The sequence below is a fragment of the Empidonax traillii genome, unplaced genomic scaffold (genome assembly GCF_003031625.1).
Source record: "Empidonax traillii isolate 1590-97213 ecotype Southwest subspecies unplaced genomic scaffold, ASM303162v1 scaffold4:size3804566, whole genome shotgun sequence".
Taxonomy (NCBI): Eukaryota; Metazoa; Chordata; class Aves; order Passeriformes; family Tyrannidae; genus Empidonax; species Empidonax traillii.
In genome coordinates, this window is record NW_020955197.1 from 3,697,395 (window position 1) to 3,714,927 (window position 17,533).

The 17,533-nt window shown below is 37.6% G+C and overlaps 1 protein-coding gene across 3 annotated transcripts in view; it reads right to left on the reverse strand.

Moving 5' to 3' along the window:
• TTC37 (tetratricopeptide repeat domain 37) overlaps nucleotides 1–17,101 on the reverse strand; it is a 50,023-nt gene extending 32,922 nt beyond the window's left edge. For 2 of the 3 annotated variants that reach the window (XM_027878294.1, XM_027878279.1), the window contains exons 1-15: nucleotides 17,062–17,101; nucleotides 16,050–16,147; nucleotides 15,345–15,488; nucleotides 14,226–14,317; nucleotides 13,495–13,570; nucleotides 12,035–12,175; nucleotides 9,924–10,022; nucleotides 9,719–9,827; nucleotides 7,821–7,961; nucleotides 6,186–6,287; nucleotides 2,891–3,024; nucleotides 2,152–2,238; nucleotides 1,959–2,062; nucleotides 1,721–1,847; nucleotides 365–544 (exon numbers count right to left, since the gene is read on the reverse strand). In XM_027878294.1, the coding sequence (XP_027734095.1) occupies nucleotides 365–544; nucleotides 1,721–1,847; nucleotides 1,959–2,062; nucleotides 2,152–2,238; nucleotides 2,891–3,024; nucleotides 6,186–6,287; nucleotides 7,821–7,961; nucleotides 9,719–9,827; nucleotides 9,924–10,022; nucleotides 12,035–12,175; nucleotides 13,495–13,570; nucleotides 14,226–14,317; nucleotides 15,345–15,488; nucleotides 16,050–16,139 (1,626 nt within the window). In that variant the 5' untranslated portion in view covers nucleotides 16,140–16,147; nucleotides 17,062–17,101. The remainder of the gene's footprint in view (nucleotides 1–364; nucleotides 545–1,720; nucleotides 1,848–1,958; nucleotides 2,063–2,151; nucleotides 2,239–2,890; nucleotides 3,025–6,185; nucleotides 6,288–7,820; nucleotides 7,962–9,718; nucleotides 9,828–9,923; nucleotides 10,023–12,034; nucleotides 12,176–13,494; nucleotides 13,571–14,225; nucleotides 14,318–15,344; nucleotides 15,489–16,049; nucleotides 16,148–17,061) is intronic. The other variant, XM_027878287.1, reaches the window with a different exon arrangement.
• Nucleotides 17,102–17,533: the final 432 nt, after the last annotated feature.

The window sequence follows — 17,533 nt, forward strand, 5'->3', positions numbered from 1 at the left end:
TCTGATGACTTTACATGCTTTTCCTGAAAGCAGCAAGGTGGAGGGTGGAAAAAAGAGGTGACTCAATTTAAGGATGGAAAATGCCCTAGCTTTCTTTTCATGTTTCCTGCTGAAAAAATTGTTCATCTATATCACTCATGTGATGACTCTAATGGTTCTCCTATCATTCTCCCCAGATAAATTTAGTTCAAAATTGGAGCATAAAATAGAAGCAGGTCCACCTACAAAAGCTAATAAGCAATGACAGAACATCTGTTTTCAGATCTTATTCTAAAATACAAAGGAAACCTGAAGTGATTCCTCAAAGAGAAGGACTAACAGAAAAACAAAACAGCAGTAATCTGAAATTCTGAATGTACAATACCATGTCTCCAAGTTCCACACTTAAGTCTACAGCTGCTGTTCCAGATTCTTCATCCGTTTCATCCAGTTCAAAAGCCTTTTTATAGCAACCACGAGCTCTACTTTTATCTCCAGCAATGTCTCTATAGTAGTTACCTAAATAAAAAAAGGCACTTCCCAAGTAGCTGTCCAATTTTGCAGCCTGTAAGGAAATATCAACAAACATAAGACAGCATTTTGAAAGATTATAGTGATAGAAAAGATTATAGTGATAGACAGGTCCAGTGGTAACTGCTTGTTTAATCTCTGCTTATAACTTTTTTAAGCTCTTTCTGTGATGTATCCGAGTTGTCAAACTTTATTTTAGGTTCACCCAGATTACCTGAGTTTTAAGCATCTGCAAAATATGCTACAAATCTCATGACACAAAGCATTTTGTACATGAAGTACTAACAAACTATTTGTGCTAGTTGACATCCCACAATTTTCATATTCTACTGTTTCAACCATTATGGTCATCCTCTTGCCATATTACAACCCAATTAACTCCAGCCTTTTGTAAAGTTCAAGTTCCTTCTTAGATGCACTTGGCCAATTTGTTTATACTTAAGAAATCCACAGCCTCTAAGCAGCAGAAAACCGCTTTGTCAATAATAATAATAAAGAACATATAATATGTTTTAAAACCGAAAGTACTATCCACTTCAATTACACTCACCAGTACACTCTGCTGTAATTAAAGTATAAACAGTAGACAATGATTTGAGTTGTCAAAATCTATCATGAAGTTATATGGTGAGTTTACAATGCTTGCAGTATTTTTTTGTATACTCCCATGTATCAATCCAAATCTTTTGGATTCAGATTAAAATCTATGTTCAGAGAAAAAGCCATAATCAGTAAAAAACAAAAGATTGGGAAAAGCATATAAATTGTGGGGGTTTACAGACTTAAATCCATGGACAGACAGTGAATCTCTAAAACCATTCTCAACTTTTGCCTTCCTCACTTTTCTTTCAGTTTGAATATTGCCCTCCCCATTTCTAATTGTCCTCAAAGGTCGGTCATCAAGAGGCCTCAACATTTCAACCTTCAAGGAATGAAGATTGTGGAAATCACCACTATGTTTGGCTAATTCAAAGGCCTCAAGAATTAGGTGAAAAGAAGAAAACAAAAGCAGGGAGATTCCAGGTAGCTGCACAGCTCCCTACAATGCCTTTCTGCACAGCTGAAATTGGTTTACAGGCTCTGGAGGCTTATACATTGTAAAAAGCAGAATATCCAAGTCTGTCACTCCATTCTGTGTATTTTCCATATTTGTTTTCTTTGATATAAGAAAACACTAATTCTACATGAACAATTAAAGCAGTCTTTTTACCTTCAAGAACTGAGTGAGTGCTTTTCCTTTGTCTCTTTTTGTCTCATCACTCATGAACCAGTACGTGAGCCCCAAGTACTGATGATACTCTGCAGTTTCTGCCTTTCTTTCAATAGCATTCAGAAAACTAAATGAAAGGAACACAGGTCAGATCAGATAGATTCCGAAAAGCTGCAAAACTCTATATTCTACTCCTCCATAATATTTCCCTGTTGAAGGACAGGAAAAAAAAATCTACCTTCTTTCTGCTTGTTCATAGTTCTTTTGGGAATAATGGATGTAACCGTCTAGAGCATGGGACTCAGCCAGATCAGAGTGAGACAACAGAAGCTCTTGTGAAATCTGAAAAAGGATGTAAATTTTCCCTAGTTATTTCCTTCATGAAACTCAGAATTGCATTTAAATTACAGGAATAACAATAAAGCACTAACCTTAGAAGCTTCATCAATTAAACCTTTCTTTAGATAAGCCTGGCCCCTTATAGCTGAAATCACGGGATCACTGCTTGCATCTACAATCTAGAAAACCAAGTAATAAACACCATCAATTTATTCTCTCCCCACACTAAGAAATCAAAGATGCCACAAGCAGGCAGACTGCACGAAGATAACGGAAAGAAAACATTTGCACACTTTCTCTATTACACCTCAAAAGACTTAGACAGAATAGTTGTAACAAAGAACAAGCATAACATTGTAGAGAGCAAGGACAAAGGTACAGAAGCATGAAGAACAACAATGAACAATGAAACTGAGACAAAAAACAAGGGGAAGCAACTTCTGCTAAAGCTTAACCATGCTACCTTGCAGTATCTTCATGACTAATGACAAGTGAATGAAGGACATAGGAAGTAGGATTATAACCATAATTCAAATAAGGTGAACAACAGCCACAGAACTTGCATAAGCACAGCAGCAGTGAGCAAGACTAGACAATGTCAAAAGCAACAGCTTCTAAAATTAGAATTGTGATTGAAAAAGAGCTGGAGCAAAACCTAAAAAAGCAGAGATGAAAGAAATGTTTGGATTACACTATAGCTGTCAGGAACAGTCTAAACCACACAGAATGTAGAAAGGAGGCAGGGATAGAAATACACAGCTTGAGCACAGAAAGATGAGAGCACTTTTTAAAATTTAAAAAAAATGTCAACATTTTAGTCCATGAAAATACCTGCTCAAGTGCTTTAATGGCTTCTTCTGCAGCATCAGCATCAGCTATTTTAATCAAAGTCTCTGCTTTCAACTGAAGGACAAGATTCTTCCACCAAAGATTAGGACCCTCAGGAATTTCAAGAGCCTCAAGTGCTGTTGACAAGAAGAACCTTTCATTAAGTAAAACTAGAAAAAACCCAAAACTACAAAGAGCAGTACTGTTCTAGATATTTTTAAAATCTTGTTAATTCTAATTTTTCAGTCTAATAAAGCACCATTTGAACTGCTCTCCCCTACATGTAAGAAATTGCCCTGTAAAATTTCAATTCGCTCAAGTTAAAAAACTAACTCAATTTTAGGGAGGTCCTCTCAGATGCATGGACACTGATTGTCTTCTAGCTGCTGGTGGTATAAATGGAATGCTACCTTCTTTCCCATTTGAGTTCTGGAGAAACAATGGCCTTTCAACAGACAAGTTGTTTTACACTTCAGTATTTAAAGAAAATAATATTACTGAAACCAGGGATTTACCTCTGTGCTTTTTACCTTTCTACAAAGTACTGCTTACTTTTCCAATGCACAGTATAACCTCACTTCAGAGAATGAAGGTAACTTTGTCGAGCTTCAGGATTCTCCAAAGGCAAGAAGTTCCTGCACAACTCAATTAATTGTATTTATTTTCATGTATCATGAACTTTTGTCTGGCTTGATACAGCCAGTAAGACAGGCCAAGCAAAAAGCAATGTTTCCCCAGAATTCTCTCCAACTTTCCACAGATCCTTTGGGACTCAAGGAAAATTTCCGCATCAACAGCATCTTTTAGCAAAGATTAATACCTTAACTTACCCCTTGCACTGAGAAACAAAATTTTGTTTGTTCTGAGCCTGCCATTTTAGTTGCATTTGGTACTAACAAGACCTCACATAAGAAACAAAACACTTGATCTTTATTTATATTCCATATAATTTGCACCTTTACATATTTCACACTTTTCTCCAGGCTGGAAAAGGACTTGAAAGTCTATTTAGTTCTCATATGCTCCATTTTTTCATATATTTGATCATCCTTATTTACTAGTCTATTAACTTCTACTATTATTTTCTTTTTGAGATGGGGTGGATGGGTATCAAAACTGCACACAGATTTCATGCTGCTGAAGTTCCTAAAGCCACTGCATGTTGATGCTCTGTTTCAGTAACCATTTCCTTCCCTGAAATTGCTAATATTTGACTTGCCTGTAAAGCACAGCAGAGGAAAGAAACAGTCCTATTTTTTCATACAAAATGAGGACTGTTCTGCACTCTACTTCAACAAGAATGTGGGAACACTTCTTCCCACAGCTCGATGCTTCTGCATTTAAGACTATAGAATTTTATTCACAATTCTAACACTTAGTTACACACTCAGGTAATCCCCTCAAAGTTTTGCAGTCTACTTTGAATAGAAGCAAACTATAACCTAATTACTCAACAATCACAAAAGGCACAGGTATTGGTGAAAATGTCAGAGACACCTCCTTCCAGCCTGAAAACAGATGTAATTACTATACCATGCTCAATCTTTTAACTTATTTAAAACAAAAAATCCAACACTTGATACAACTTTAATTCTTAACCCAAGGCAACTGAGTTTCTTTAGAACCATAGAATCAACCGGTTTGGAAAAGACCTCTGAGATCATCGAAGTCCAACCCTTGATCCAACATCACTGCAGTTACTACCATGGTCTCATGGCACTAAGTGCCGCATCCAGTCTCATCTTAAAAACCTCCAGGGATGGAGAATCCAGCACTTCCCTGGGCAGCCTATTCCAATACCTGATTATTCTCTCTGTAAAAAATTTCTTCCTAATATCCAACCTAAACCTCCCCTGGCAGAGCTTAAGACCATGCTGATAGTTGCCTGGGAAAAAGAGACCGACCTCCATCTGGATACAACCTTCTCTCAGATAGCTGTAGTGTAGAGAGTGATGAGGTCTCCCCTGAGCCTCCTCTTCTCCAGACTAAACAACCCCAGCTCCCTCAGACTCTCCTCACAGGACTTGTGCTCAAGTCCCTTCACCAGCCTCGTTGCTCTTCTCTGAAGCTGCTCCAGCACCTCAACATCCTTCCTGATTACAAACCATAGGGAAATCAGTCGTGTAAGAGATCTTATCAATTACTACCTGGAAATCTCTCTTATTTATGTGGTCACACACTCCTTCAAAGGGTTCTTTAAAAAAAAGCAAACTCTACAAAAGCCATGCTGTCTATCCTCAAACTACTTTTTCTACATCAATTCTGTAACTCTAAAAATTCCAGTTTTAGTTAAGTTGACCATTTAACATACCAGATTTGTCAGTGGTTTCTCTGAACTTTCCTACAACCCTTTTTAAAAGTTAGAGCCATGCTATCTACTTGGAAGCATTCGGGTGCCAAGACAATTTAAGCAAGCAACTACTTAAACCTTGTAGTACTCCAGCATTTTCCTCTTATAATCCTTTGTCAATTCTTAAGTAGGGAAAGATGGGAAAAGAATTACCACATTTTCATTCTTTCTGCAATAAATTTCTTTTTACCTGTTTTGTTCAGTTTTCATATTTCCTCCACTCAAATTCACAGGTCTTTTAATTTCCCTTTTTGGCAAGTACTTTCCCTTGCTGTGAATAATTTACCATGACTGTTCAGCCAGCTCAGCATACTTTTGCCTCTTCAAGTCTTTCTTGAGAAATTTTTCATTACATTTGTCTCTGTCACCAAAAAAATCTATTTTGGCTGCTCCTTCATTTATAAACATCAGATAGTGGCTCTGCTCAGATTAGACTGCATTATTAGATCATAATAACTGCCCTCATTCCCAGCTAGCACAGATGAAGTTTTGCACTGACGTTTCTTCATATGCAGAGTACTATGCATCATTTCTGCACTTTACATTAACTTGATTGAAAACTTAACTTTCAGGCTGTAATACAAAGTCTACCAGACTAAATATTTGTGACACCTACCCTTGTGGTTTCAGGAAATTATGTGTTGTTTGGCAGCATTAGTCAACCACCAGCTGAAGGAGCACATCAGAACATGCAAACTTTCTAAATGTTACCCACCAGACAGCTTTCTGGTTCCGATTAGCCGAGCATTTTCTCTCTTCCTGAGATTAAGCAGCATAAGGCGCTGTTCAGCTCTTATAAACCAAGAGAGGCAGCACAAGCTGTGAGACTGCAAAAATCAAGAGACTATGCCTGCTGCTAACTCAGACCTAGAACACAAAGGCCACATTGGTTGGACCACATAAAGCAGTGTACCTCTGCAGTTGCTCTTTCAGTTAACAAGCAGTTACCTTGATTGCAGGACAGGACAGCATTTCTGTGTTTGTGAATTTTCACCTGTGCCTCTGCTAAATAACGCCATGCTGCTGGACACTGGTTAGTCTTCTGCAAACCTAGTCAGAGTTTAAAAAAGGCAATTAAAAAAGTTGCTTAGAATTGCTAAGAAACTATAGCTGTATTACCATGTAAAGCCATTAAAAACATTATCAATCAGATAAAGAAAAAATTAACTGCAAGTCATGTTGAGACTTATTTTAGACAGTTTTAGACATACAGGCCTCCATGCAACAAGGCAAAAACTAAGAAGCATGTAAGTTTCAGTTAGGCTTAATTTTGCATCAAATGCTACATATATTAAAAAAAAAGGGGTAAAGTGAGAAAATAAACAACACTGGCTTAAGGTGCACTTTTGTTTCAAAGAGAAAAAAATCCTTCACTTTGTTGTTGATCAAATCTATAGACTGCTTTATAAAGTTTTTCTTAGAAACAAGAAAATGCCTACAGAACTTCAAGACAGCAAAAAAAATGACGGCAAGAGTGTCTCACTGAAACTTCTTGATGAATCTGCCTTAATTAAAGATTCATTAATAAAACTGAATTTCTGTCCTCTGAAATATAACCATAATGCCTGGAAGCTTCAATGCCTAAGATGCAAACCCTTGGCTCACTAGGAAAAATTAATATTAATTAAAATAAAATACTATCTTTTGTCAAAAATATGATGTATGTTTTGTCAAAACATACCATGGCCATTTAAGCCTAAGAATTTGCTTTCCATGGAGCACTTTTTCCTCTTAAGCACATGAAACTTCTATTTCACATTTTAGGCAAGACATTATTTCACTGTGGATAAGCTACTGTATAATATTCCAAAATTCATTTTCAGAAACAATCTCATTCTAAACCTAAGAGAACAGATGTGGGATATCACAATGTAGCCCGACTGATTTATGAACACTTACATCCCAAATAGTTATTTACGCAATAGTAACAGTAAGCTGCCATAGCCAGGACAGTGAGGGGGGCAAGTCTCATTTTTCCACTAGTAAACTTATGAATACTTTACAAAGAGCTTTGCAATTTCAATACAAGCAAGGTTATTACAGATGAGTAAGCCAACTCTTTAGCAAATATAGCTACTGTAAAACAACAACAACAAAAAGAAATTCTTTGAATATCTCTTTTCAGATACTTAATGTAACTGTTTACCCAAAGCAAGTGTTAAAGAGGTCTTAAAGTGAAGTAACTTCAAATGAAATTCATCTTTGTTCAGGCAGAGAAATACAGTGATTCAATTAGAGAAGCTGTATTACATTTTACTTTATAAATTCCACATTCCTTCATTTATTATTACTGTATTTATTGTTCCATCTAGGTATTTCCTCAATAACAGTAGGATTGAAAAGAGTTTACATTAAAACACTACAGAGCTGACTATAACACCAATGACAGACTTCAGAGATGTTATACTTAAGCTATATTTAAAAAAAATTCAACACTCAATTAGAGAAAATGTGGGAACTCTTTTAAAGGCTGGTCTTAGAACTAGCAAAGTACTATGAAAGTGTAACATATATATCACTATTCCGTATAAACTAGTTGCTATTCAAGTTACTGACTACTTATACTGCATATTACACATTTACCTTCAGTAAGACTCTTAACAGCCTCCTTGTATTTCTTCTCTTGGAGGCATTTTATACCAAAACCAATGATGCCTGGACCACTACTTGTGTCCATCTCCAAAAGCCTAGAAAAACAGTGCAGAGCTTCTTCTGACAAGGTACCTGGTTTCAGAAAAAGACACATTTTATGGAGTTTTAGATTAAAAAAATGCAACAGCATATCTTATCTACTTAAATGACCTTTGAGTTCAAAGTAATTTTCCAAAGGCATCACATATTTATCACTCTATCCCATAAACAACCCGAAAAACCAGCAGCAATGTAAATACTCATTACCCCCAAACAAAATAAACTGATAGTCTGAAACATGAATAACCACTTTTATGAAATTACTACAGGTATACTTCTTTTATTAATAAGAACTAATTCCTTCAAATGCTTTTCATTTAAGCCCAGCTGAGTACCCACATGTCAAAATCTACCACAAATAAATCAAAATAATTTCTTTCCAGAATAGGCCTTGTGTACCTACAAATCTTCTGTGATGAGCTTGCTGAAACAACCTTGTTGTGACACCATATAATTTAATATCTTTGTTTAATTTTAACTGATACCACTAGCTTTTGACACTAGTGTTTAGCTGTGATTGTAGTCTTGGCAGTGCAAATAGGAACAACTGTGACTTGCAACAATCTCTGAACTATTATTTTCTTTTAAAGATCATTAATTCATGTGACATAATGGTTGCCTTTGATTTGCATTTGGTAAAGGGGACTTAACAACTGAGTTACAAGCCTAAAAGTGCAGGGCATGATGGACTAAGAAATAGTTGGAATGACTCAGATATAAACAAACAGCCTTACTAAAATATAAGCAGCATCCTTCCCACTCCAACAAGTCTGTGGGACGGTGAGATGTTGTCAGAGTATTGGTGTACAAAAACTGCGCCAACTTTTTCCTTTGAAAGTAGTTTCTGCTGGTTATCCCAAACATTAAACATTTTCAAATGTTTTACAAATTTAGAGTCTGGGCCTCATTTGTCTTCATCCTTTCTAATACAAGTCAAAAGTTCTCTCATGTTTTATGCTGCTGCATTATCCCATGAAGCCTACCTTCAAAACTGGAAAATTCTGCCTAAGCTGAAAGCTATTTTTTTTTATATAAACCAGAGGTGTTTTCTTTTCCTGATCTTCTTTCCTTGTTTTAAAAATAAAATCAACTTCTGATGTCATAAAAAATGAATTAAATACCAAAATCTAGTAATTATCTTTGAAAACGCTGAGAAAGTGTCCAACACTATTGCACTGTTTAGTGAAGTACTGAAAGTAGCGACTGCATACTTCCAGGTTCCTGCCATTTCTGAACACACCACGTTTTCTTCCTACCAACCTGCCCCTCCCCCATCCCGGCAAGATTCTCCTTTTCTGCTTAGAACACATACCTAAACAGATCTATTTATTTCCTATTCACAAGGTACACTTTTTAAGAAAGTTTCACAAACATTTGTATGTGGGTTTTTTTTCTACCAAGAGAGAGAATCTGTGTCAAGAATAACCTAAGTGTAGCCCATCCTCAGCCTTACAGCACTGGCTAACACTCTTATTTTCTCTTATAAGCTCAAGAAGCTAACTTTCATTTTTCTAGAGAGTCTGCTTTCAAGTTTTGTACAGCATTCTTTCTTTGAGACCTTACACATTGCCAGAGTTGTACCTAATTCACAGAAGTTTTTTGTCAATTTACAGTCACACTCAGTTACACAGCTAGGAAACAGGACCAAATACTTAATTTCCAGAAATGTAACACAGAAGAGTGTACTTGCATTGGGTTGTGAAGGACAAAAAGTTGGTAACACATTGTCACAAACTAACTATAAAAGAAATAATTTAAGCCCCAGAAATGGCTACATCCATCCTACTCACCTGAATTAACAAAGTGCAAGCAAAGTACTTCTAAAGGATAACTCATGGTAGGATACAAAGCCATCATATCATTACAGGCCTTTTCCAACCTAGCTGATTCATGAGGAAACTTGGAAGGAAGAAAGGTAAATAGTTATTTTTGTGAACTATCAGATGTGAGATATTATATCTATTCACTGATTAAGATACCTTAACATAACCTTACTTTCGACAAGCACTGGATAAAGTCCTTGTAAAGATTTTGGTGGTCTTCACCAGGAACAGTGTCAGCAGAGTTCACCGCATGTTCAAATGCAGTCAAAAGCTGCATCAAAAGAAAAAAGTAGAAGTGAAAAAAAAAATTACTCTAGGGAAACGTTATCTTCATAGAATAGAATATTTCAGTTGGAAGGAATATACAGTAATTATTTAATCCACATGCCTCACCATTTCAGATCTGATCAAAAGCTAAAGCATGTTATTAAGGGCACTGACCAAATGCCTCTTGAACACTGACAGGTATGGGGCATCAACTGACTTTCTAGGAAGGCCATTTCAGTGTCTGATCACTCTTTTAATAAAGCAATGCTTCCACATATCAAGTCCCACAAACCATTCACAGTACAGCTGTGAACCGTTGCCACATTAGATTACTAGATCCCAGGGAGAAGAGTTCAGCACCACCCTCTCCACCTTCTCTTCCTCAGGAAGCTGTAGATAGCAGATGTCACCCCAGCCTCATCTCCTCCAAACAAGACAAACCTGAAGTTATCATCTGCTCCTTAGAGGACATGCTTTCTAGCCCTTCCATAGTTTATAAATAGAGAGTTACTTATTATCTGGATCCTACTCATTAGGTTTACATTAGTACTATGAACAGAGAAACTCACAAAGCAAGTTCTCTATCATGAAGCAGTACTCAGGACCTAAAGCATGTTAATTGCCTAGTACAAGATGAAGCAATAATACACTGCTACATAACATAAGATGACACAAGGAGGGCTAAATTTGTAAGAACATACATTCTTCTTCAAACATAATCCCAATTCAAAGAAGGCACTTAGGTTACTGTCCTCTACAGTTAGCTGTAAGCCCTTCTCTCTGCTCAAATCTAGAAACATAGTCTTTTTTTTCTCTTGATTCCTTATAATTTCAAGAACACAGGCACCAGAGTGGAGGCTTCCAAACACACATGCTAACCAAAAAATTGCCCACAGCTTGTCTGTGAAACACTGAATAGTGCATTGCCTTCATTGCCACATCCTTCCAGGTTCAGGTGCTTTACTCAAAACTGCAGTAAAGTATACTGTAGATCTGCATGTGAAACCCACTTCTGACATGCAAGTTTTTTTTCTATTTTAAAGTTCTTTTTTATTACCAAAAAAGAAACCATTGCTGCCTGCAGCACCTCTTTTCCATAGCAGCTCATAAGTTATAACATTTGCCTTCTCAAAAGTAGAGATCCAAACTCAATTTTCTGCTGTTTGAAATGGCTTCCATTTGTATTTTCTGCCTTTCTGGAACGCTGTTACCAGCCAGACTGGAGACAAAAATTTCCACCCTTTGTGTTGAAGGAGGTTCATCTTGCAAGAACAGATAAAAAGATAAAACAAAATAAACTCTGTCCATAGAGAACACAAAAATGAGTGTTCATTCTGTTTCATTCTGTTTGCTTCAATGAGCTTTGCCACTTTCCTAAGAAGTGAGAGTTTAAAATCTATAGCAGACTATCTAAGATAAACAGTAGGTACAAAGAAATGGAAAACCAGCACAAAGCTATCTTTTCCAACCTGGACAAAGGCAGGGGGAAGTTTGTTGTTTTGAGAAATGTCTGTATTGGTTTTGCAAGGCAAGGCTTAGTTAAGTAGAGGAGCTAATGGGGCAGCTTCTGTGAGAAGCTGCTAGAAACTTTGCCCACATCTGACAGAGCCCATGCCAGCTGGTTCCAAGACAAACCTGCTGCTGGCCAATGCTGAGCCCATCAGCAATGGTGGTAGTGCCCTGGGAAAAGACATTTAAGAAGGGGAAGAAACTAGTGCAACAGCAATTACAGGCAGGGAGAGGATTGAGAATATGCAAGAGCAAGGAAAGGACCCATGCTGGAGCAGTCTGTCCCTGAAGGACTGCACCCTGTGGAACTGACCCATGCTGGAGCGGTTCACGAAGAATTTAGGTGCCTCATTACACTTAAGGCCCACCTCAGGCTGCTGCACAATTGCTGTTTTTGTTGGAGAAGCTTAGTACCACTGAACATTGAGACAGCCAATTCAACCAAGGTCCTAGCTGCACTGTACAGATATATATTTATCTAGTTGAAGGAGGAATGAGAAACATTACCAACTGCTCAGTCTTATTATCTTGGTTCTTTGCCCCGTCTTTCAGTAACTGGATCATCTTCTTCCAAAGCTGATGAAGCTCTGCCTTTTCTGCACCTTCCTCCTGTCTCATTTGTATTAGTTTCTGCCATGTTTCAGCCACCTGTCAACAGGAACAAATGAACCATGATGTTACTCTATAAAGAAATGGACGTCCAATACAGATATACTCAACTATACCACACTAAGATAGACAACAAAGTAACATTTAAAGTAACAACTTGGATTTACCTGCCTTCTGATTAAAAAAGTAACAAGTCTCAAACCATTGTGTGGGACCTATCCACCTTCAAGGTACAGTAAATAAGGTAGAGAACATCAAAAGTATGAATTCTGACTCTGGTTCCTGGAGGAAATCAACAGCAGAAATAGATCTAAACAGTCCTTTAATAAACTCTGAAGGAATAAGCCTTACTGGATCTACAGCACTATGAACACAAAGAGAACAGCAGCAGCAGTACATATTGAAATTCCACTGTGGAAAAGTCAACAGAACTTAAAAGAAAAAATGCAACCCCAAAGGCTAACTTCAGTTTCCTGTTCCACAAAGAGCAAGTCTGCCTTCATAAGGTAAATTATTAGCATTGAATTGAGTTTCAGAAAGTAGCATAAAAAGCGGCTTTGGAGCAAATTAACAGTCTTGAGCCTGATGCTATGTGCTATGTAAAATTTTTCGTTTTTCATTGTTGTAGGTCAAGTGGGAAGATGACATGGAGTACAATGATGTACCACCTTGTAAGAAAGCAACCTTTTCAAAGAGCAAAGGAAAAGTCAACAGCATACCTCCGAAATTCTGTACCACTATTACAGAGACTGCTGGAAATACTACTGTTGAACCACTCGGGCACTCAACAACTCCACCTCATGGCACTGCCAAGGGTCATGATTATTTCTGCAAAGCTCTTGAGCAGCTTTTTGTGTCCTTATTGTTGTGCTGGGAATGTAGTACATAAGACTCATGCAATTGAGTTCAAGTTGTGTATGTATCCCACCTCATCCTCTGGAATGAAGCATCAGGGAGGGACAGTCTAGGAAGGGATCACCACACGAGTGAAGAATTAATCCAACACCCAGAATTTGCCAAGCAAGGCAAAGGACACCTGACTCACATATACTGCATGTAAATGTGCATTTGAGACCACTCTTGACTTCTAGAAATATAACAGAAAAATTATATTCCACCCTTTCAGCCTGTATACTGATAGTCTTGTCATCTTCTGACAGCTTAATGGATTGCATCCAAGTCTTACACAGTGGAAAAGAAAGAAATACAGTTAAAATCAGTTCTTCCTGGCTGCAGTCCACAAGGAGATCTTAAGTAGCCTGTGGCCCAAAACGTCAGGACTCCTTGATGAAAAATAGTTACTTCTGATCGAATCGAAAATTCTTGTTAGAAGAGAGAAAGTAAAGTACTTGACCTACCTCTAAATACTTTTTTTCTTGATGATACAGTTCCACAAGCTTGTTACATACATCACACCATTTCTGCTTGTCACCACTAGAAAGGAAGAAGAAAATCCCCAAAAAACAAGCTAAGTTTTCCACACAATATTGTAATGATGTTTTCCAAATTCAGGCGAAAAATTTTCAGTAGCTTCAGTTGTCAAACTAATATTTAGAATAAATACTCCAGATCACCCTCTAAGTTTTATTCATTGCTGCTCTGAATAAGAAAAAAAAATTACTTTTAAGGACCATACATTTCATTCTGATCTATTTTAAAATAAAGGAAACAATCTGAACACTTCCATCAGCTAAAGTGACAGTTGAGTTAAATTTGTTTAAAACTGTATCTCTGTGAGTCAGATGACACATATTCTATGATCTTAAAGAAGAGAAAAATAAGCCTATTTATTAATTCAGTGAACAATCAGAGCTAAATGCTTCAAGGCAGTGAGTTTAGACAGGAATAGGATAATAACAAATTCACTAAACTACCAACCTCAGGTCCAATTAAAGAAGCAGTTTTCGCCCTACCAAAATGGAAGAAACAAGAAATCTGATTTGGTAGAGAAAGTCTTAGTAGAAAGTGCTGACCCACTGACATGAGAAGGCTTTAAAAAAAAAAAAATCAAAGTCACTACTCTATATCAGCAATGGCATTCACTAAACTATAAATCTTAGACTGAACTACAGCATTCACTATCCTTTACCTTTTGTAGAGTTCCAAGAGTTTTTGGTAAACATCTGCTAAGTCTCCTTTGACATCTGTTTGGTTGGGTTTCTCATACAAATTTGCTAATCCCTTAAAAAAATAATAAAAATAAGTAAGATTTGATGTCAATGGTTATGCATTGTGAGACCACTACAAATTCTGCCTATAAAAATTATTCCATTGCTTTAAATGGGGTCAAGTGGTAATGTAAAAATTCTTGAACAGAATTCTGCATAACCTTCTGAATTCTACTCATACTAAGTGAAAAGCTTTCCTCACATTCTTAATTAATACCAACAACTCTTTGAAACTTACATATATTACATGATCTTGTCTGCACAAAAGGCAATATGCAAATTACATTAGGCTATATGATAAAATCTATATAATATGCAAAATATTATATATACACACACTCAAGTATTGCACCAAGAAAGCAAGAATCTTTCAGTGAGGAAATTTCAACATATTTTGAATTCAGGTCCCAACAATTATACTTTAAAATAGTATTTATACTGAAAATACTAATAACCTTACTACCTTAGAAAAACATTGATTGCTGATATAAGCAAGACTCAGTATGCAACCTTATGCTTCACAAATCTCCAAATTACACAACTGTATGCTGTAACTCTATATTGTAATAGGCTGTAATGCACACACCACCCAGCACATAGCTATTTTAGACAAATATTTTTGCTCTTAAATATCAACAAAATTCATTAACAATCCACTTGATGCTGAAAAGTGGAAAATTATGTTACGAGATAAAACATTTTCTCTCCTATAAGAGGAGCACAGTCAAAGGCTTCTTGAGCTACAAGCATGGAAATTTTTACATCAACAAATTTACTGTATTTGTTTCAATTCACGTTTTCCCTTACATGTTTCACAGCTATATAGCTTACACAAGAAATACAAACTCAAATATACTGAAACTAAATTTCATCATGGCTTTCCATTGCACACACAACTAACATGAACCTCAGCTACCCCAAAGCTTCTGTGGAACCAAGGGCCTCAAGAAAGTAAGATATAAGTCTTAACTCTGCTTTATTCCTATATTTAACTCCATAGTGACACTTTTTAGGGAAACAAAAAATACACATTCACGTACCTGCCATGCCAGTAACTGGTTTGGTTCTAGTTCAATAGCCTTCTTATATGCTCCTTTGGCCTGATCAGGTTGCTCTAACTCAGCAGCTGCCAGGCCAATGAATACCCAAGCATTGTAGTTATTTTTTTCTTGCTTCAAGACTGCCTAGAATTATACAATTTCAAGTAAAATTGATGAGAGAAACGTAACTTATAGATCCACGTATTGTGTTTTATCACTACAGTTTGGAGAATTACTCTATATGGCAATTCTACAAGTAAAGTAATTTTTAGGACGACGCTAAGATTAGTAACTTCATCTTTTTATGCCAAAGAATGATTTATATCTGAAATGTTTTGCCAGTAACCATATCTGTTGCTCAGTAATTAAAGCACTCCTGTGAGGTCCAGATTACAAACTGATTTCTATTTCTCTAACTCTAGACTTAACACTCTTATCCTTACATGTAAGCAAATGCAAAAGGAAGAGGAATAAAAGTTTATGTGCAGGAAATTAACATAAATGATCAATGAAGTTAAATCCGAAAATCCATCTCAACTATCAATAAGCATCAATAAGCATCAATAAGCATCAATAAGCATCAATAAGCATCAATAAGCATCAATAAGGTACTCCATGCACAGCATTACCATACACCTGTAGGGATACGGGAAGAGGAAAAAAGCCCTGCAAAGTATTTACCATCTAAGTAAAAAAATTCATTACCTTGCAATGCTTTAAGGCTTCCTTATATTCTTTATTTCGTATTGCATCTCTAGCACTCTTTAAGGCTGCTTTCACCTCTTTATTTGACATTGTGGCTGCTAAATAAAAAAGACATATAATCAGTTCTTGTAAAAAGATATACTGACACATACAAAATGTTTATATCCTACTGCAATTGCATAGAGAGCATTTTAAACACAGAAATACAGTGCAATATGCTAAAAAGCATACAGCAGTAAAACCTGATTAAAAAAAATATCATGGGTAAAATTACTCAGGTTTAACTCCAAGACAGGATTCCATCAGTATTCCAAACAGTTAAATGATACAAAGTAGCTAACCCAACATGAGCCTTTTGTTATAGGTTAAGATAAATTCAAGTATGAAGAGAGGTGTTATAAGGGTCCATGTTATAAGGGTCTTTCATTAGACTTCCAAGAAAAACATCCTGTAGTAATTCCTCTTTAAAAAATAAGTAATCAGTAAACTGCACTTAAGCAGCATATTGCCCTGGATATGTGTTTAGGGGGTTGCTAAGGATCAGGGCTTTTCTTGCAATGGCCAGCACCACGGCCAGCTTGTCACGCTCTGGTGTGTCTCACCTTGGTCCTCTCCCTTCACCCACACACTAGATTCTGCTTCTGACTACAGCCGTGAATTGAAAAAGAGTAAGTATTTCAGGACACACCAAAGACACAGTCATGCTTTTCCACTCCAATAAACATGCATTGCTTCGGTGTATGTGATAAATATTTTGCCTTAAACGAACTTCAGAAACACCAGTCAAAGCTACCTAGATGGGATGAGGTTGAGAAACAACGGTGCTAGTGCCAGCACCAAAAGAGATGGAAAAGGCAGCCAGATGAAGCACAAAAAAACTTTTATAGCAGCTAAAAAGCAAAAATAAAGAATGGTTGAAGGGCCCAGTGTTAATTTAGTAATGAAAGGACATGGGATGCGAGCGATTTTCCAAGCTTCCTTTAAAACCTATAAAGAAATCTGTTGAACTTGCATTGCTCAGCAGCTCTTGGAGGTAAGTTTGCTTTCCAGAGGACACTCACGTCTTGGTCATCAAAAGCGCACCCTGCCACGGGCACCGTCCAGCATGAGACCCACTGTCACCTACGGAGAAAACACACACCGCCTGAGCGCAAAGCCGGGCCCCGCGGAGGCTGCCAGCCCCCGGAGCGAGGCTGCTCAGCCGAGGCCGCGAGCGGCGCCCTGGGCCTGCGAGGCGCCTTGGGAAGCGATCCGCGCCAGCCAGCCCTCGCGGCAGGGGAAGCCGCACCACCGCCGCCACCGCCCCCACCGCCACCACTGCCACCACCGCCGCGACTGCCACTGCCTCCCTCACGGCCCTTCGCCGCCCACGCCGCTCCACCTTCACCCACCGGCGCCTCCGCCACCCTGGCACCGCTGGCCGCGCGCAGGCGCACTCGTACCTGAAGGCAGCAATTCTCCCAGTCAACCGCCATTTTGTTTCG